At 48.3% G+C, this 21524-nt stretch overlaps 2 protein-coding genes across 16 annotated transcripts in view; one reads left to right on the forward strand and one right to left on the reverse strand.

Moving 5' to 3' along the window:
- The window catches only part of LOC309346943 (proproteinase E-like), a 66791-nt gene extending 50656 nt beyond the window's left edge, over positions 1 to 16135 (reverse strand). The window contains exon 1 of the mRNA XM_081871334.1: positions 15971 to 16135. Coding sequence (XP_081727460.1) covers positions 15971 to 16037 — 67 coding nt within the window. The 5' untranslated portion in view covers positions 16038 to 16135. The remainder of the gene's footprint in view (positions 1 to 15970) is intronic.
- The window catches only part of HSPG2 (heparan sulfate proteoglycan 2), a 216933-nt gene that overhangs the window by 23621 nt on the left and 171788 nt on the right, over positions 1 to 21524 (forward strand). The window lies entirely within an intron of this gene.

The following is a 21524-nucleotide window of genomic DNA, read 5'->3' on the forward strand; positions in this document are numbered from 1 at the left end:
TGCCTTCCTCTTAGCACATTTCTCCCTTGCGTCCTGAGTTCTAGTGTCTTCAAAGCCCATGACATCTTTGGTAAAGGCTGTTCTCCAGCTGGAACACTCGCAGGCCATTGTTTCCCAGTTGTCAGTGTTTATACTACATTTTTTTAGATTTGGCTTGAGACAGTCTTTAAACCTCTTTTGTTGACCACCAGCATTACGCTTTCCATTTTTAAGTTCGGACTAGAGTAGTTGCTTTGGAAGACGATCGTCTCATCTGGTGGTCGTAAGTTGCCCATGACTCACCTCCATAAAGCAGTATAAGCCCGGTAGACCTTCATCTTGGTATTGGATGTCAGCATCGCATTCTCCTGTACCCTTTTGGAGAGGTGGGCCGTTGCCATAGCTGCCTTGCCAATATGCTTGTTCAGCTCAGCATTGATGGAGAAATTGCCGGTTATGGTGGAACTCAGGTAGACAAAATGGTCTACCACAAGTGTGTGGGTGTCAGTGTTGATGTGTGGAATGCTGGCGACGTTCCCACCCAGAATGTGGGTCTTCCAAGCAGACTCTTCTTATCTTTTTTTGTTTCTGAGACTCTGGGGAGCTCGGTCCTGGCTCTAGGAATTGCATTTTGATATCCTCCTGCAATGCCTGGCTTTATCCAGAGTTCCCCTTCCGGAGACCTGCTTCCTTGTGATGGGCCTTCCTTCCTTCCTTCCTTCCTTCCTTCCTTCCTTCCTTCCTTCCTTCCTTCCTTCCTAATTTCTTTGTATAGTTTTTTAATTTAAGTTTCAAAAGCATAAACATACAACCAAAAACAGTTCCGAATCCAAATATCGAGATTGCTCTGAATCTCCTGACTTCCCCCATCCCTTTTCCAAAATTTCAATCCTTTTATAGTATCCATACTTTCAATTACTTTACAAGTGTGGTTAAAATCCTGCTAATGTTTTAACCTGCTTTCAGTGGTCTCGTGAATAAATTATAAACCTCCCCATTCCTTCTTAAAGTTCTTGTCTTCTTGATTTCTGAGCTTCCCAGTTAATGTTGCCATTTCGGCATAGTCCATCAACTTGGTTTGCCATTCTTCTCTGGTCGGGGTCGTTTCTTCCTTCCATCTCTGAGTGAGCATCCTTGCAGCTGTTGTCACAGGTGAGCCATCCTTCCTTGCCAAGGCTCCAGAATCCCCCTTCCTCCTTTAGCGTGATCCCTTCATCGCAGGGGGCTGGACCAATCTACAATTCTGTGATTCCCCCTTCCTTCTTCTCTGTTTGTCCGTGTTTTATTCCGCCGCCAGAACAAAGCTCAGTGTTTACTCTGGGTCAAGAGGAAGATGGATGGAGTCCCCGAGCCAGTCATTTCCTCGCCTTCCTGTGTGGGGCCTGTGTTAAGTGTCAAAGGAGGAAGCACGTGGTGTCAGCCCCGGCAACCTGGAGTGGTTGTCCTGATGTTTTCTGGAGCGGAGTCAAGTAGCGGAAGAGCTCCGCCTGCCTGTCTCCATCCCTCGCTCTCCGAGGTGATGCCGAAAGCCTGCAAATGAGTCAACAGGGCTTGGCATCTTGAGAAGGCAAGGCTGGGCTTCTCTCTTGCAAGGGCAACAGAGAGGTTCTTTGGGCTAAGGGGGCTGTGGCTCAGTAGCAGAGCCCCTGCTTGGCATGCAGAAGGCCCCAGGCTCAGTCCCCGCTGGCAGCCATCTCCAGATCAGCGTTTGAAATTTGCCAGGCTTCAGGCACATTTTGCACCTGGCTATTGGACACTTGTGACCAAGCGGAGGTGCCAGGGGGCCAGGATGGTGCCTGATGTCTCCACCATCTGGAGATGCTTGGATTGGGGCTCTTTTCACAGATTAGCAACGCATCCTGTCTAATTCTGTTAGATTTTTATCTGCACAATCAGAATTAATTTCAGGAACCAAAAATTAATATTGGAAAATAGGACTTGCTAGCTGTCTGGCCCCAAAATGGCAACTGGACATTCCGTTTTGGCAACTGGTTTAAGGAGCCATTTGGTCCCTAGCTGATATATCTGAGTTTCTAACACTGACTGGTTTGGTCCTGCCATCTGGAGCAGCTGAAAGCAAAGTTTGCTGCATTTACCATGGGACAGCCCTTCAGTTATTTTAGGATGGCTGTCATACCATATCATCTCTCTGCCTCCTCTTCTCCAGCCTTAACATGTAATCATCATCATCATCATCATTTATTATTTATACCCCGCCCATCCAGCTGGGTTTCCGCAGCCACTCTGGGCGGCTTCCAACAGATTAAAAACAGAATAAAACTTCAAACATTAAAAACTTCCCTAAACAGGGCTGCCTTCAGATGTCTTCTAAAAGTCAGGTAGTTTGTTTCCTTGACATCTGATGGGAGGGCATTCCACAGGGCGGGCGCCACCACCGAGAAGGCCCTCTGCCTGGTTCCCTGTAGCTTCATTTCTCGTAGTGAGGGAACCCCCAGAAGGCCCTCGGAGCTGGACCTCAGTGTCCAGGCAGAACAATGGGGGTGGAGACGCTCCTTCGGGTATACTGGGCTGAGGCCGTTTAGGGCTTTAGAGGTCAGCACTGACAGTTTGAATTGTGCTCGGAAACATACTGGGAGCCAATAAAGGTCTTTCAGGACCGGTGTTACAGTGGTACCTCAGGTTACATACGCTTCAGGTTACATATGCTTCAGGTTATAGACTCCGCTAACCCAGAAATAGTATCCGGGGTTACGAACTTTGCTTCAGGATGAGAACAGAAATCGTGCTCCGGTGGCGCGGCGGCAGCAGGAGGCCCCATTAGCTAAAGTGGTGCTTCAGGTAAAGAATTAAGAATGGATTAAGTTCTTAATCCGAGGTACCACTGTATATGGTCTTGGCGGCCGCTCCCAGTCACCAGTGTTGCTGCCGCATTCTGGATTAGTTGGGTTAGCCTGGCTCCCTCAACTCTTCCAACTATGGCTATAACCATTTCCAGCATTAGTCCTACTCTATGTAGACCCGTTGAAACTGAACAGGGGGCTGGGCTGGGCTTACCCGGAGCTGGGGGGGGGGGAGAAGGGAGACAGGAAGGGCGTTGGAGTGCTAAGGGACCCTCGTCTTCGCGAGGGATTTCCCGTGGCGACTGTTTGCCAGTTCAGCAGCTTCCGCAAGACAATTTCCGGAAGAGAGTCAAGGCCACCATACGGCGATTCTCCGGCCTTTAAGTAGCCGGGCAGTTTGGTTCTGGAAATAGCTGCCATTGTTCTGATGGGTGGCTGGACCAGAGAGCAGGATGGAAAGTCGCTTTTCCCAGGCGGCAGGGAAGGAGACAGTGCGGGGAGCGGGGAGGGCAGAAAACATCAGGTTTCCAGAGAAGGACAGAAGCAGAGCAGTCGACTCGTTTCTTTACGTGGTTTGTTAAATTTGTGTCCCCAAATGAGCCCAGGGTGGCAGGTAGTCTGTAGTCCATGCATTGGTAACGTTGCAGCTACAGTGGTGCCCCGCAAGACGAATGCCTCGCAAGATGGAAAACTCGCTAGACGAAAGAGTTTTCCATTTTGGAGGTGCTTCGCAAAACGAATTTCCTATGGGCTTGCTTCGCAAGACGAAAATGTCTTGCGAGTTCCTGCGGGTTTTTTTCCTCCCCCCCCCCTTTTCCTAAGCCGCTAAGCCGCTTATCTGCTTATCCGATAAGCCGCTAAAAGCCGCTAAAAGCTGCTTATCTGCTTATCCGATAAGCCGCTAAAAGCCGCTAAAAGCCGCTAAACCGCTAATAGCGCTAATCCGCTAAGCCATCAATGGGCTTGCTTCGCAAGACGAAAAAACCGCTAGATGAAGAGACTCGCGGAACGGATTCTTTTCGTCTTGCGAGGCATCACTGTAGATTACTTCATCACGCTGTTTGTGGGCCTGGTTCGGAAGCTCCAGCTTGTGAAGAATGCTGAGGCCAAATTGCTGAGGGGAGCTTTTAGTCGAGAACATGTGGCCCCGTTGTTAGAACATCTGCCCGGGCTGCCCATCTACTGCCGAGCCAGGTTCAAGGTCCTTGTGTTTAGTTGTTATTGTTGTTGTTGTTATTATTATTATTATTACAGTGGTGCCTCGCAAGACGAAATTAATCCGTTCCGTGAGGCTCTTCGTGTAGCGGTTTTTTCGTCTTGCGAAGCAAGCCCATTGACAGCTTAGCGGATTAGCGCTATTAGCGGTTTAGCGGCTTTTAGTGATCAGCTGTTAAGCGGCTTATCAGCGGATCAGCTGATAAGCAGCTTAGCGGCTTAGGAAAAGGGGGGAAAAGGGAAAAAAACCCGCAGGAACTCGCAAGACATTTTCGTCTTGTGAAGCAAGCCCATAGGGAAATTCGTTTTGCGAAGCACCTCCAAAACGGAAAACCCTTTCGTCGAGCGGGTTTTCCGTCTTGCAAGGCGTTCGTCTTGCGGGGCACCACTGTATTATTATTATTATTATTATTATTATTATTATTATTATTATTATTATTTATACCCTGCCCTCCCCAGCCAAGGTTGGGCTCAGGGCGGCTAACAAGAAATAATAAAAACAAGTTGAATGAATACAACTTAAAAACAAGATTAAAATACAACAGTTAAAATATTGAAACATTAAAATATTAAAATGCAGCCTCATCGCAGGAGGAGAAAGGGAAAAGAAGAAAGAAAGAGAGGTAGGGAATCAAATTGGCTCCAAGCCAAAGGTCAGGCGGGACAACTCTGTCTTACAGGCCCTGCGGAAAGAAATCAGATCCTGCAGGGCCCTGGTCTCATGAGGCAGAGCGTTCCATCAGGCTGGAGCCAGTGTTGAAAAGACCCTGGCTCTGGTTGAGGCTAATCTGACTTCCTTAGGGCCCGGGACCTCTAGGGTGTTGCTATTTATGGACCTTGAGGCTCTCTGTGGGGCATACCGGGAGAGGTGGTCCCGTAGGTACGAGGGTCCTAGGCTGTGAAGGGCTTTAAAGGTCAAAAGCAGCACCTTCAATCTGACCCTGTACTCCACCGGGAGCCAGTGCAGCTGGAAAAGCACTGGGTGAATATGCTCCCATGGCAGAGACCCCATGAGGAGCCTTGCTGCAGCATTCTGCACCCGGTGGAGTTTCTGGGACAGCTTCAGGGGCAGCCCTGCGTAGAGCGAATGAAGTCCTGAACAACTTAGGGTGCCTCGGGGACTGCCTGAACCCTTATACAGTGGTAAAGTGGTACCTTGGGTTACAGACGCTTCAGGTAACAGACGCTTCAGGTTACAGACTCCGCTAACCCAGAAATAGTACCCCGGGTTAAGAACTTTGCTTCAGGATGAGAACAGAAATCACCCAGCAGCGGTGTGGCGGCAGCGGGATGCCCCATTAGCTAAAGTGGTACCTCAGGTTAAGAACAGTTTCAGGTTAAGAAAGGACCTCCAGAACTAATTAAGTTCTTAACCCGAGGTACCACTGTACCTTGGTTCTCAAACGCCTTGGTACTCAAACAACTTGGAACCCAAACACTGCAAACCCGGAAGTAAGTGTTCCGGTTTGCAAACTTTTTGGAAGCTGAATGCGTTCTGTTTTGAGTGCCATGCTTCCGTTTTGATGCTGAGGTCGGTCTGTTTTTGCTATTTATTTTGCGTTTTTGTTTCAGAGGCTCTTTTTCGTTTTGTTTTTGTGACTGTGTGGAACCCAGTTCAGCTACTGTCTGATTGTGTGACGTTGTTTATTGCTTTCATTTTATGGATCAGGGGTCAGCAAACTTTTTAAGCCGTGGGCCGGTCCACTGTCCCTCAGACCTTGTGGGGGGCCGGACTATATTTTGAAAAATAAATAAAAAAATGAACGAATTCCTATGCCCCACAAATAACCCAGAGATGCATTTTAAAGAACAGAACACATTCTACTCATGTAAAAACACGCTGATTCCCAGACCATCCACGGGCCAGATTTAGAAGGCGATTGGGCCGGATCTGGCCCCAGGGCCTTAGTTTGCCTACCCATGTTATGGATCAGTGGTCTCATTAGATAGTAAAATTCATGTTCAACGGCTGTTTTAGGGGTTGCTTTTAAAAGCCTGGAATGGATTAATCCATTTTGCATTACTTTCTCTGGGAAAGCACGCCTTGGTTTTGGAATGCTTTGGTTTTGGAACGGATTACGTTTGAGAACCAAGGTACCCCTGTAATATCGCAGCTTGATTACGGAAATCATTTGCAGGAGCATAGCTGGTCATTTCCCAAGTTGTTGAGGCCCGTTTGACAATGAGAAACTTTAGTGTCACTGGCCCAGTCCTGTGGAACTCTCTGCCACTGGAGGTTGAGCAGGTGCCATCTGTGCCAACATTTAAACAGCTGCTGAAATGTTTTCTATTCCACCAGGCTTCTGCAGGCAATTAGGAGAACATCCCTCGCAACCGTCTGTTGATGTTTGTTTTCAATTCTTTTGCTTGCAACTTGTTTTTAACTTTATGATTTTGCTGTGTGGTTTTATAGTGTAGTAAACCACTGTGATATATTTCTCTGATACTTTGGTATATGATTTTTTAATGAATAAATAAAGACCAAGTGAGGAAGCAGTAAAAACAAATCTTAAAAACGATCCCGGTGCAGATGGGAACTGGGAGGAGGTTTTCCACTTGCACAAGGCTTGTTGGGTAGGGAAGTAGGTTCTCAAAAGATGCCAGAGCCTAATATTTTAAGGGGAGTGCATTCCAAGGGGCAGGTGCCCCGACACTAAAAGCCCAATTCCTAACCTGCCTTGCAGGGATGTTGAGAGGATAAAAAAGGAGAACCATGTGCAACAGCTTGAGCCCCATGGAGAGAAAGGTGTGCTATGAATCTGACAGATAAATAACTATGGGGAAAATAATGCTGAGGGGGAAAAATACAGAGAGAAACCACTTTGCAAAACTGAGCCAGCAATTAAGCAGCAATAATACCAGTAGAATGCCACCAGAAGATCAAAGCTACTACTTCAAATGCCTGAGGATTTTTTCTTTTATTACTGTAATAATAAAGTTTGCCTGGCACAGAAGTCTTCTTGCATCGGAAGGACTGTTTTGCTCGGCTTCTTATCACATTGATAGCCAACTACAAACACAGCAGTGCGGATGTTGGGAGACTGTTGTCATACCTCTCTTTAATCTTCCCTTTCTGTGTATGCGTAAGGAAATCCAGAGTTGATTAACTGGGCGTCAGCCCTGATGAAGGGTTGATTAAGTGCCCAGATACTGGGCTGAGCTGGATTAAAAAAAAATCTGTCTTCATGCAACCAATTTGGGCAGGTATGGAGGACTCCCTGGTCCTGAATGGGGTAACTGTGCCCCTGAAGAACCAGGGGCGCAGCCTGGGAGTCATTTTGGACTCACAGCTGTCCATGGAGGCGCAAGTCAATTCTGTGTCTAGGGCAGTTGTCTACCAGCTTCATCTTGTACGAAGGCTGAGACCCTACCTGCCCGCGGACTGTCTCGCCAGAGTGGTGCATGCTCTGGTTATTTCTTGCTTGGACCATAGCTGTCAACTTTTCCCTTTTCTTGCGAGGAATCCTGTTTGGAATAAGGGAATTTCCCTTTAAAAAAAGGGAAACGTTGACAGCTATGCCTTGGACTACTGCAATGTGCTCTACTTGGGGCTACCTTTGAAGATGATCCGGGAACTACAACTAATCCAGAATGCGGCAGCTAGACTGGTGACTGGGAGTGGCTGCCAAGACCATATAACACTGGTCCTGAAAGACCTATATCGGCTCCCAGTACGTTTCCGACCACAATTAAAAGTGTTGGTGCTGACCTTTAAAGCCCTAAACAGCATCGGCCCAGTAAACCTGAGGGAGCGTCTCCACCCCCATCATTCACTGAGGTCCAGCGCCGAGGGCCTTCTGGCAGTTCCATCCCTGTGAGAAATGAGGTTACAGGGAACCAGGCAGAGGGACTTCTCGGTGGTGGCGCCCGCCCTGTGGAACGCCCTCCCATCAGATGTTAAGGAAATAAACAACCACTTGACTTTTAGAAGACATCTGAAGGCAGCCCTGTTTAGAGAAGTTTTTAATGTTTGATATTTTATTGTACTTGCAATTCTGTTGAGAGCCACCCAGAGTGGCTGAGGAGACCCTGGGGAGACCCTGTTATAAGAATAACAATGACGACAATGATGATGATTATTATAACATGGAAAAAGTAAGGTAAAGGGACCCCTGACCATTAGGTCCAGTCGTGGCCGACTTTGGGGTTGCGGCGCTCATCTCGCTTTATTGGCCGAGGGAGCCGGCGTACAGCTTCCGGGTCATGTGGCCAGCATGACTAAGCTGCTTCCGGTGAACCAGAGCAGTGCACGAAAATGCCGTTTACCTTCCCACCGGAGCGGTACCTATTTATCTACTTGCACTTTGAGGTGCTTTCAAACTGCTAGGTTGGCAGGAGCTGGGACCAAGCAACGGGAGCTCACTCCGTTGTGGGGATTCGAACTGGTGACCTTCTGATCGGCAAGTCCTAGGCTCTGTGGTTTAACCCACAGCGCCACCCGCATCCCAACAATTTGGAAAAGAGGAGCAGACAAATTCATGGAGGAGAAGGCTATTTGTGGCTACCAGCCACATTGGCTATGCTCTGCCTCCACAACTTCTGAATATCAGTTGCTGGAAATGGTGCTCAGGTTGTGCTTGCTAGTTTCCCACAGGCATCATGGTTGGTCAGTGTGAGAACAGGATGTTGGACTCGTTGGGCCACTGCCCAGCAGCCAGACTACTTATGTTCTTATGGAACCTCCAGTTCCAGAGGCAGTCTATTTGTGTTCCTCGGTTCTTAGAAGGTATTTGTCTAGTGTGGTAACAGATGAGATGGGCTTCTTGTTGTTGTTTAGTCATTTAGTCGTGTCCGACTCTTCGTGACCCCATGGACCAGAGCATGCCAGGCACTCCTGTCTTCCACTGCCTCCCTCAGTTTGGTCAAACTCATGCTGGTTGCTTCGAGAACACTATCCAACCATCTCGTCCTCTGTCGTCCCCTTCTCCTTGTGCCCTCCATCTTTCCCAACATCAGGGTCTTTTCCAAGGAGTCTTCTCTTCTTATGAGGGGGCCAAAGTACTGGAGCCTCAGCTTCACGATCAGTCCTTCCAGTGAGCACCCAGGGCTGATTTCCTTCAGAATGGATAGGTTTGGTCTTCTTGCAGTCCATGGGACTCTCAAGAGTCTCCTCCAGCACCAGAATTCAAAAGCATCAATTCTTCAGCGATCAGCCTTCTTTTTCTTTTTTTTTTAAATATATTTTAGCGATCAGCCTTCTTGATGGTCCAGCTCTCCCTTCCACACATCACTACTGGGAAAACCATCGCTTAAACTAGACGGACCTTTGTTGGCAAGGTGATGTCTCTGCTTTTTAAGATGCTGTCTAGGTTTGTCATTGCTTTTCTCCCAAGAAGCAGGCGTCTTTTAATTTTGTGGCTGCTGTCACCATCTGCAGTGACCATGGAGCCCAAGAAAGTAAAATCTCTCACTGCCTCCATTTCTTCCCCTTCTATTTGCTGGGAGGTGATGGGACCAGTGGCCATGATCTTCGTTTTTTTGATGTTGAGCTTCAGACTATATTTTGTGTTCCTCAGTTCTTAGAAGGTATTTGGCTAGTGTGGTAACAGATGAGATGGGATACTGTCCTCAGTTGGAAAACTTGTTCTGATGCTCTTATGTCCCCCCCTCCCCATGGTGTAAATTCTGATTTGAGGTTCCCAGCTCTTTCCAAGCGAATTGCAGGGTGACCCATGGCTTCTGTTGATGCAGCAGCTTCTGAATTGGAACGCAGATCCCCGTTTTTTGCTCCAGGCTGCTTCTCTGAGGCGATTTCCTTCCAAGATTCACGAATAGACCAGGAATCAGCAGTGAAGTCAGTGTTTCCAGGCTGCAGAGAGGACTTGAGCAGGGATGCTTTTGCAGACAGAGAGAGAGAGAGAGAGAGAGAGGACTGTGAGTGCATGCTTCTGGCTTGGCACCCACGCTGTCGACTACGTGAGAATCTGCCCATCAGAGGGGCAGGATCTCCCTATAACCTTTCCCACCACCCTCCACTCCCTGGCAAACCACTCTCTCTCTCTCTCTCTCTGCCGGTACCAGACGCCGCCTCTCCCTTCCTCCTCATTCCTTCCTTTGTAGCCAATGCCAAAGAAGTCTTTTCTTCCTGGTTCCCAGTTGGCACCAGTCCCTCCGCACCGCAGGGCAGGAATTTCCAACCGTTAGTCAGCAACTTACCTGCCTCCCTCGTGGCTCCAGACCACAAACTCGCCCTCGGCAGAGTTGACACACACAAATAGTGCTGCCTTTCAGGTTATTTACTTTGTGTGCCTGCTGGGAGCTTTGCCACGTGCCAACCAGGGCCGGGAGCCGCCCTAGACACAGCTGGAGCATCTTCCCAACCCCCCGCAAAGAAACAGATTATGAAACAAAAATGAGATTTTGGGAGGTGCTGAAACAGGAGGGGCATGGCAGAGAGAGGAATCGGGCTCCATGCCCAATTCACGCCCGGGGCGGATCCACAATGAAATGAATGAAACTTGAATTTCAGGGCCCTGAATCCCCGTCACTTAAAAAAAAAAAATAGTGCAATACTCAACCCGATTTGAGTCACATGGCTTAAACGGATTCATTTCTAGTTGTATATATTTCCACAATCCCAATGTGGTGCAGGTGCTGCCAAGGGAGCAGTAAGTTGGCCGTTCTGCGGAAGAGCGCTGAAATTCTTTCTGCATCTTGTATCTCGAAAATGAGCTTGCAAGGAAGCTCTCCGGACTTGAATATGTTGCTTGAAAAACCAGGAAAAGAGTATTTTGCAAAATGCGCTTCTCGTAATATGTATTCCTACCGGTGTCTAAGACGAAAGAGGATGTTCTGTGGTCTTTTTAAGGCTTTATTTGAACTTTTTCAACAGAGGCTAAATGGCCATCTGTCAGAGATTCTTGAGCTGCAATTCCTGCGTTGTAGCGGGTTGGACTAGATGACCCTCGGGGTCCCACCCAACTCTGCCATTATATGATTCTATGACTTAGAAAGTGGTGGGCTCATCTTCCTTGGCGGTTTTAAAGCAGAGGTTGGGTTTCTTCTTTCTAGTTCTGCGCGTGTAGGATTCTGGCAGCTGTTGCATACACAATTTTTAAAATCGTATTCTTTGGGACACTTACCCCCAACAACCCTAGAAAGAAAGGTTCAGTTTTCTTGGGAATTGCCAGTTTTATCTTCTTCCAGAATCTTCCAATGTTCAGCTTGCAATCTTGGGAGAGCCAGTGTGGTGTAGTGGTTAAGAGCAGTAGATTCGTAATCTGGGGAACCGGGTTTGCGTCTCCGCTCCTCCACATGTAGCTGCTGGGTGACCTTGGGCCAGTTACACTTCTCTGAAGTCTCTCAGCCCCACTCACCTCACAGAGTGTTTGTTGTGGGGGAGGAAGGGAAAGGAGAATGTGAGCCGCTTTGAGACTGCTTCGGGTAGTGATAAAGCGGGATATCAAATCCAAACTCTTGGGAGAGGGAGAAAAACTTTTCTCTGTCCACTCTTTCAACGTTATCAACTTCTATCACATCGCTTCTGACTAGATTGCAGTGTTAAAAACCAGCTGTTGCCCAGCCCTGCCAGCGACTTGGAGATGTCATTGCAGATTGCGCATGGGGCCTTCTGCATGCCAAGCAGCTGTTCTGCCACCGAGCTGTGGCCTAGCCAAAAGTATCTGTTCGCATTCTGCCTGGTGTTTCGAATGCATTCCTGGGTTCTGGGCTGAAGCCGTGAGAATTCCTTTGACCACCCCCTTTGCACCCTCTTTCCCTCTTGGAGTGAACCTCTTGCAGCTCAAGAGAGACTTTGATCAGCTTCTTTTTTAAAAAAAAAGTTTTTAAAATTCAAAATTAAAACAAAACATATTATCCAAAAACATATCATCCTTGTTTCCCCCCCATTTTTCCTCCCTCCCCCACTCTCCCACACAAACCCGCCCCCACCCCCCAACTTCCCTCAGTTCCAGTCTTTGGTTTCTCTGAGACCGCTGTTTTCTGCATGTTACAAAGTTATATAGAACCTCAAACTGTTCAGCTGATTATTATCAATAAAAAATTTGTGAATGTTCATTCAAAACCTGCCAAGGAGTCCAGTTCGCTTTGTTGCGTCTTCAAATACTTTGTAAAGGGTTCCCATTCATCTTTAAAGTCACGGTTATCCTTGTCCTGTAGCTTATATGTCAGTTTTGCCAGTCCTGCATAGTCTGTCAATTTTTCTTGCCATGATTCTTTAGTTGGGCTTTCTTCAGTCTTCCATCCTTGTGCTACCAGAACTCTCGTAGCCGTTGTTGCATACATGAAGATGTTTTTCAGCTTTTTTGGCAGGTCTTTCCCTACAATCCCCAACAAAAATGCCTCAGGTTTTTAAACAAATGTTAAATGGAACATTTTCTTCAATTCATTGTATATCATTTCCCAAAATTTTATAATTACATTACAATCCCACAACAAATGCCCCTTCCTTTCCCTTACACTTCCAACATATATTTGAACTAGTTTTGTACATTTTCCCTAACTGCACTGGTGTTGTGTACCATCTGTACATCATCTGATCAGCTTCTTCTTAATTCATCTCCAACTGCTGTGCCCAGTGCTTTTCATAGAATCCCACCCCGCTCAGTGCTAAAGACTCCCAGCTAAAGTATCCCGAACAGAGGGCCACTCTGCTTAAAAGCCTCCACGTTTGCCCCCCTGAGAAAGTTCTTTCTCTTAGCCAAACTCTGCTTTTTTGCTCCCCAGTTGGCATGCTTTGCCTGTGCTACCAGGACGGATGGGTGGCACCCCTTTGTGCCAAGAGCCCTCTGATCGGCGCGGAGGCCACTTTCTGGCCAGCCTTACCCTGGCACAGGCCACACAAAGCCCACAGAAGAAGCACGCCTCGCTGCAGAGAGCCCGCTCTGCCTGGCTCATCTCCCGCCGCTGGCATGGTGCCCTGCTGGCATTTGCCGCCGGCACGGCCTGCCAGCTCCTGTTTCCCCTCTTGCCTTTTCACGCCCTTTCAGGCGGCCCGGCCCGGCTAAACCCCCTTTTATGTCTCCGGCCGTAGCCATTGTCCCGGGACCGCCCAGCCTTCAATAATGCGCCCTGCCGTGTTTGTACAGGGGGCAAAATTGCTGCCGTGTTGAATTCCTGGCGCGGTCTGCTGCCCTCGGACGCCTCCGCTGCCAAGGACGGGGCCCAGGCAGGCTTTTTCCCACCTGAGCAGGGAGGGCACTGTTTGCAGGGGGCTGGCGGAAGGGCGGGGGGAGCAACGATGACCCCCCACCCCAAGATCACTGCAGAGGATCTTGGGAAACAGAGTGAGATGTGCAGATATCCCCTGCGGTGGAAGCACTGAGTCAAGATTAGTATTGTTATTATTTCAGTATATTAGTAGCGCAACACATAAGGAACCTTCAGGGGACCTTCCATTGTGCTCTTAGTCATTGGTCCTGTAAGGATCATCTGGCATTTCAGTTTAGTGGAAAGTTGAGTCAGAGACGACATGATAGACATTTGTAATATGATGCAGGGCAACAGACACTCCCAAGTGTCACGATTTTCCCAGGACAGCCCCAGATTTACAGAAGCCATCCCGGTTTCTGATTTGACGCCAGAATGTCCCACTTTTCCTTAGGATGTCCCTATATTCATCGGAGAAATGTTAGAGTTATGTGACCCTCACATCCCCAAGCCAAGGAGATAAGTAACTATGCAACCTTTAGAAGACATCTGAAGGCAGCCCTGTATAGGGAAGTTTAAAAAATAAATAAATAAATGTTTTATTATACTTTTATATACAGTGGTACCTCGGGTTACAGATGCTTCAGGTTACAGACTCCACTAACCCAGAAATAGTACCTCGGGTTAAGAACTTTACCTCAGGATGAGAACAGAAATCGTGCAGCGGCAGCGGGAGGCCCCATTAGCTAAAGTAGTGTCTCAGTTTAAGAACAGTTTCAGATTAAGAACAGACCTCCGGAATGAATTAAGTTCTTAACCCGAGGTGCCACTGTATGTTGGAAGCTGCCCAGAGTGGCTGGGGCAACCCAGTCAGATGGGTGGGGTAAAAGGTAAAGATAAAGATAAAGATAAAGGGACCCCTGACCATTAGGTCTGGTCATGGCCGACTCTGGGGTTGCGGCGCTCATCTCGCTTTACTGGTTGAGGGAGCCGGCGTACAGCTTCCGGGTAATGTAGCAGCATGACTAAACCACTTCTGGCAAACCAGAGCAGCACATGGAAACACCGTTTACTTTCCCGCCGGAGCGGTACCTATTTATCTACTTGCACTTTGACGTGCTTTCGAACTGCTAGGTTGGCAGGAGCAGGGACTGAGCAATGGGAGCTCACGGTGATTTGAACTCCCGACCTTCTGATCGGCAAGTCCTAGGCTCTGTGGTTTAATCCACAGCGCCCCTATTATTCTTATTCTGGAATAGGGTGTCTGTATTTTCACCAGAGAAATGTTGGCGGGTATGAAGGCATGCCTGTTGTTTTTGTCCATGGAGTTTTCTTGGCAGGGATACTGGAGCGGCTTGCCGGTTCCTGCTCCAGGTAGATCATGTTTAGTCAAAACTCTCCAGTATGACCCGTTCATCTTGCGTGGCCCTGCACGACATAGCTCATAGCTTCTCTGAGTTATTCACGCACCTTCTCCATGGCAAGTGATCCATGAAGGAGACGGGAGTGCCTGGCGTGCTCTGGTCCATGGGGTCACGAAGAGTCGGACATGACTAAACAACAACAACAACATGAAGGCATAGAGAGAGTGGCGAGGGAAGAGCTTTTCCCTCCCTCTTTCATCATGCTAGAACTCGAGATTCAGGGATGTTCCAAGGAAGTCCTCCATCACCCAGCGCAGTGGTTAAACTGGAACTCTCCTCCACAGGAGGCAAATGACGACTGCCAATTCAGGTGACTTTTAAAAAGCGGATTGGACAAATTCACAAAGAGGGCTATCAAGGGCTACTTAGCGATGCTTTTGGAGGCAGCTTTGCTTCTGACTTGAGAGGCAGGGATGGCCACCAACTTGGGATGGCTTTAAAAGTGGAGGAAATCAGTATGGGACAACAGCTGCTCGGATGCTTTTAGCTCAGGGATGGAAAGAAAACAAAGTCCCTACCAGAGAGTTAAACTAATGGAATATGCCGAAATCGCAAAGCTGACTGGAAAGCTCAGGAACCAAGAGGACAAAAACTTTTAAAAAGAATGGGGGGGAGGAATTAGAGTTTATTTTGGAGACCACTGTAAGCAGATGGAAACATTAGCAGGCTTTTAATCTAAAATGTTATGGATAACTTTGACTGATATAAAGTATAGATTATTGAGCGCCAGGAACTAACAGTAGCAGCAGAGAAAACATGTTCCCCCCTTTATTTTCAACTTTCTTGGGCACATGAAACTAACTACAATTACCTTGAATTTCTGCTTAACCCTCAGGAAGGAAGGGCATTTTCGCTGGTCAGGTTTAATTCAAATCCATCCAACCTCCTTTGGGGAAGGTTCTCAGGCAGGGTGGAAGGAGAAAGAACTTGCCCATGTGAAGACCACTTGGTGGAAACCCTTACACGTATGGTTCTTAATTGTGAACTGTATGCTGATCTCTGCCAGCAAATTCTAGATTAACTCTGTATACCCAAATGGAAACCAGAGTCGGAGGTCATACATTTTCTATTACTGGGGAATGATCAGGAGCTCACCAAGTTAGTGGCTAAATATCTCTGTTTGGTTTTTTGTCATCGAAATATACTGCAGACGTCTGATCTCCCTGGAGACCTAGAGATGTGATGATAGACTGCTCTGCCTCCTTTCTTTTAGCAAATGTTTTGTGCCGCTGAGGAAGTGGTAATTCTGTATTGATTTGTTTTGGATGTTTGTATGTGGGACGCGGGTGGCACTGTGGGTTAAACCATAGAGCCTAGGATTTGCTGATCAGAAGGTCGGCGGTTTGAATCCCCGTGATGGGGTGAGCTCTTGTTGCTCAGTCCCTGCTCCTGCCAACCTAGCAGTTCGAAAGCACGTCCAAGTGCAAGTAGATAAATAGGTACCGCTCCGGCGGGAAGGTAAATGGCGTTTCCGTGCACTGCTCTGGTTCGCCAGAAGCGGCTTAGTCATGCTGGCCACATGACTCAGAAACTGTACGCCAGCTCCCTCTGCCAATAAAGCGAGAGGAGCGCCGCAACCCCAGAGTCGGCCACGACTGGACCTAATGGTCAGGGGTCCCTTTACCTTTACGTGATGCCAATAAAAGGTTTGATGATGATGATTAGGTGATATTATGCAGATTTTAATGTTGATATCAAGACCCAGGGACGGGGTGGGGCGAAGTCTTGAGATGCAGAGTCATCTCCATTGACGAATATGTATTTGGATTGTTATAACTTTATATTTGTAAAATCAATAAAAAATAAAAGCGGAGGAAATCGGCGAACCAACATCCCTGAGCCTCAAGCTGCTCTGTGTCCCTGCAGGGGTCAGAGGTAGCAGCGGTGGTCAGCTTGCAGTCTCTGGCCCCAGAGGAGGGGGGTGGGAAGAGCAAGCCCCTTCCTTCCTTCCTGGCCTGGAGGTTAGCAAGCCCTCGGACTGCCGTGGGAGGCAAGTGATGGGGAGATGAGCTCACCGCCTCTCCGTCTTCTCCCCCTTCCTCGGAGATGACTCTGCTGCTCAGCAATGTCGGGGAGGTTTTTGCCAGGAGGTTGTTGCAGCTGCAAGGCAGGAGCAACAGGGCTGGGGGGGCTGGCCGGAGGTGGAGGGGGCTCTCCTGTGTGCGCAGTGGACAGGGGCCAGTTGGCCCTCCAGCCGTGTGGCTGCTGCGACGCCGCTTTTGGCCCGCGGTGGACGTGAACTCTCGCCACCTCCCTGAGCTGCTCTGCAGATGCACGGCCTTGCATAACAGACCCAACATGCGTGCGCACATAACAGGGCCGCATGACTACCACCACAGGGCTGACTCGCTGGGTTTCTGAGACCCAGCAGGGTCGGAACTGGGATGTGAGCGAGCAGTGGATGTGGCCCCCGCAGTGCTTTGTGTGTGTGTGTGTGTGTGTGTGTGTGTGTGTGGAACCATAACAACTCCCGTTTTGTGCCAGACGTGTTCTCAACCTTAGCGCCTTTATTCCCTGAAGGTATATCTTGTTTTCCGCACAAAACAAAACACCTCTGGTCATCGAGTGAAATGCAGCAGCAGCTTTCTTGAATGGTGCAAATTTGCACCTCCCTTTTCTGCATTGGGATGCGGGTGGCGTTGTGGGTTAAACCAAGAGCCTAGGACTTGCCGATCAGAAGGTCGGCGGTTGGAATCCCCACAACCGGGTGAGCTCCCGTTGCTCAGTCTCTGCTCCTGCCAACCTAGCAGTTTGAAAGCACATCAAAGTGCAAGTAGATAAATAGGTACCACTCCGGCGGGAAGGTAAACGGCGTTTCCGTGCGCTGCTCTGGTTCGCCAGAAGTGGCTTAGTCATGCTGGCCACATGACCCGGAAGCTGTATGCTGGCTCCCTTGGCCAGTAAAGCAAGATGGGCGCCTCAATCCCAGAGTCGGCCACGACTGGACCTAATGGTCAGGGGTCCCCTTTACCTTTACCTATTCTGCATGCTTTGGGCTGTGCTTCTAGTTCTCATGAGGGAGGCACGGCAGAGCTACGCCGAACTTCTGCCAGAAAGAGCTGAACTCCTTCAGAAGGCAGAAGACTCTCCTTCATTGTAGGTTTTTAAAACAGATTTGCTGGAATTCTTTAGCTGTGACTCCTGCGTTGCAGAGGGTTGGACTAAATGCCGTCAGGGGTCCCTTCCAATTCTGTGATCTTGTGGTTCTATGAACTGGCTGCTCTGGGCTCCATCCAGCCCTTCGGTGGCTCCTCATATTTGATCACGCAATGCTGTGATGCCTTCAAGGTTTATCCCAGTCATAAGGACTAGAAACTTGAGTAGTTAATGAAAGCAGAGTCAGAGGGAATCCCCACTTGCACCGTTTGACTGGTGATATTTCCATCTATTCTGCCCACTTCAGCAGAAAGGTGATGGGAAAACCAGCTTTCAGGAATGTGCCATTTGTAATCCAATAAACATACTCGTGCTTTTGGTCTGGAGAGGCTTCCCCCTCTTATCTGTGTTTGCTCAACCTGAACAGCCCTCATTGGAGCAATCTGCTTCCTGGCCTCCTGGGTGACTCAGAAAACTGCCAAGAGAGGCAGCCATGCTGAGCCTGGAGCAGCAAAAACCTGAACCGGGCGCCTCGCAGCGACCTTCGATACAGAGCAGATTTGTTACAGGAAAAGCTTTTGTGCAACCAGAACCACTTTGAGAGATGCATGGAAGGGTATCCTCAGTTGGCCGATATATAAATATATTTAGAGAGAGGGAGAAATTTTAAACAGTGGAGTCAGAAGTCCAGGAAAAGGAGAGCAACGCAGCCTCTCACATTCCTGTGCGAAGATCCGATGTGTACAGAATAAGCCCTGAGGCTGCACGAAGCAGCAGGAAACTAGAAATGCTGTCGTTTCCTAGCAAAATCTTACACTTGTAGTTGTGGGACAGGAAGCCCTGGTCTCTGCTGAGCCCTGAACAGGTAGCGTCAAACTTGGGGGCAAATTCTAGTTTCTCCTTGGAGACCTTTTTAGTCAGATCTTTTTTATTAGGCTTTACGTTACGAATTGACATTCAAACATTAAGCACCAACATCATCATTTAGGATTCCCTGAATCCATTGACTCCCCTTGACCTTCCATGGTTACCTCTATCGATCTTTTTTCAACTGCTTCTCTTATTTTCTCTATTTTTCTTAACTAACCCATTTTTACCATAATTTTTATACACTACAAGCGTTACTCAAATCCTGCCAAACTTTTTAGTTGTTTACCGTGTTCTCTTAAATACATTATAAATTTCCCCCACTCCTTCTTAAAATTCTTCTCTTCCTGGTTTCTGATTTTCCCAGTCAGTTTCACCATTTCGGCATAGTCCATCCTCTTCATCAGCCATTTCTCTCTGGTCTGGACTTCGTCTTCTTTCCATCTCTGTAGGATCCGTGCTAGGGATGGGAAGGCCTGGGGAAAAAGTGGAAAAATTGGGGGGAGGACCCCAGATTTGCCCCCATTTTCCCCCCAAAGCTGTTTTTTTCCAGAAAAATTGGGCCGAACGTGTGTGGAATATTCAAACTATATTAAACTGTTGTTTTCCAATTTTTCCAGAAAAAAAAACAGCATTGGAAAAAACCTGGTTCCCCCTCCCAAATCCCCCCCCCCCCCGGTTTTAATCTGTGCTGGAGACTTTTGCTGGGAAATGGTGATAAGAACCTAAGAACAGGCTGCTGGATGAGGCCGAAGGAGGCCCATCCAGTCCCTACATCCTGTTCTCACAGTGGCCAACCTGTAGAAAACCCATAAGCAGGATTAATAACAATTAATAACAATGCTTAGAATCATAGAATCATAGAATCATAGAGTTGGAAGAGACCACAAGGGCCATCGAGTCCAACCCCCTGCCAAGCAGGAAACACCATCAGAGCACTCCTAACATATGGTTGTCAAGCCTCTGCTTAAAGACCTCCAAAGAAGGAGACTCCACCACACTCCTTGGCAGCAAATTCCACTGTCAAACAGCTCTTACTGTCAGGAAGTTCTTCCTAATGTTTAGGTGGAATCTTCTTTCTTGTAGTTTGGATCCATTGCTCCGTGTCCGCTTCTCTGGAGCAGCAGAAAACAACCTTTCTCCCTCCTCTATGTGACATCCTTTTATATATTTGAACATGGCTATCATATCACCCCTTAACCTCCTCTTCTCCAGGCTAAACATGCCCAGCTCCCTTAGCTGTTCCTCATAAGGCATCGTTTCCAGGCCTTTGACCATTTTGGTTGCCCTCCTCTGGACACGTTCCAGTTTGTCAGTGTCCTTCTTGAACTGTGGTGCCCAGAACTGGACACAGTACTCCAGGTGAGGTCTGACCAGAGCAGAATACAGTGGCACTATTATTTCTATCCATGGCCTTCTGTGTTTACAGGTACAGCTGCTGCCTCTTGCCGCTCTGATTCCAGCAACGGGTTAAGACTTCCTTTATCTGTCTTGGCACGTTGCAAACCACCCTGTGGTCATGGGATGAAGGGTGTTATATAAATTTATTCATAATACTAATTTGAAGGGCTTTTTGCCAGCTCAGTCGTTGCATTTTAAGCTACTCCCCCTTCCGGAGTCCACACTGCCTTTTCTTTGCCTCATGCCATGTTCCAGCGGGCGCGAGAGTTTATTTTAACGGTTCAGCCGGCTGCTTTTATTCTTACACCCCATAACCGGCCCGCTGGAAATCTTGTACTGGCAAAGAGTGAGGGCGATCAGTCTTTTTAATCAATGAATCCACAAGGAGGAGGATTTGGAAAACGCAGAGTTGTTCTGGGACAACAGCAAACTTCCTGCTCCGGGTCCTTAAGATTACAGTGGTATCTCGGTTTACGAACGTCTTGGAAGTCGAACGTTTCGGCTTTTGAACGCCGTAAACCCGTAAGGAAATGCTTCGGTTTTCAAACATGCCTCAGAAGTTGAACATGACATACGGCTTCTGCTGAGTGCAAGATCTGGAGGCCTAGCTGTCGGCTATTGAGTTTTCGGTTTTCAAAAGTTTTGGAACTTGAACAGTGTTCCAGAACGGATAATGTTCCAAAATTGAGGTACCACTGTATACATATCTTTTTAATTTTTTGCATTCACTTCTTTCCTCTAAGGAGCTCAGGTACGTGCTTCTCCCGCTCCTCGTTCTATCCCCACAACAGCCCTGTGAGGTGGTTAGGCTGAGAGGCAGCGACTTGCCCTAGGCCACGCCCAGCGAGTGTCATGACCCAAGTGGGTGACGATTCGAACCCAGGACTGTCCCAGGTCCTGGTCCAAAACTCTAACCACTATACCACTCTGCTGTCGTTCAGCGTGAGCTCGCTGTGCATGGGATGTAGTTCACAAACGCACACACAGTTGGGCCCTGCATTCCACTTTCCTGTTTATAGCAGCTCCTTGATTCTCTGTTCCTTATCAAAGCCTCTCCCAAGTGACTTGGCTGTTCCCCAGTTTGTTCTTCCAGGCGACTCGAGCACCCTCAGCTCGGCTCCTTGACTTCAAGCATCGCCCAAGGAGGATTTTGGCATCCTGGCGTCACCCGTTATGTCTCAGTCCCCTTGATGCTGCGGCCCAGAGACCCTTTTCTCCCCAGGCGGGCACCAAGAGGGGTGGGTCTCTGCTATAGCTTCATTCCCTGCAGTCTGGATCAGAATGGGCCTTTGGCTTGGTTTGTCCACAGGGCTCTTCTCATGTCGTAACTCCACTATCCGTGGCAGTATACCCTTTAATGTCAGTTTTGGGGATTCCCAAGTTGCTGCTCTGCTCAGAAGGTTTCTTTTGGGGTTCCTTGTTGGCTGCTGTGAGACGAGGAGTCTGGACTAGACGGTGCCCCTGGGCCTGATCCAGCAAGCTCATATTATATATATATAATTTTTTTTAAAAGGTAAAGGTAAAGGGACCCCTGACCATTAGGTCCAGTCGTGACGGACTCTGGGGTTGCGCACTCTTCTCTCTCTATAGGCCAAGGGAGCCGGCGTTTGTCCGCAGACAGCTTCCGGGTCAT

The sequence above is a fragment of the Podarcis erhardii genome (genome assembly GCF_964252035.2).
Source record: "Podarcis erhardii genome assembly, chromosome: 7".
Taxonomy (NCBI): domain Eukaryota; kingdom Metazoa; phylum Chordata; class Lepidosauria; order Squamata; family Lacertidae; genus Podarcis; species Podarcis erhardii.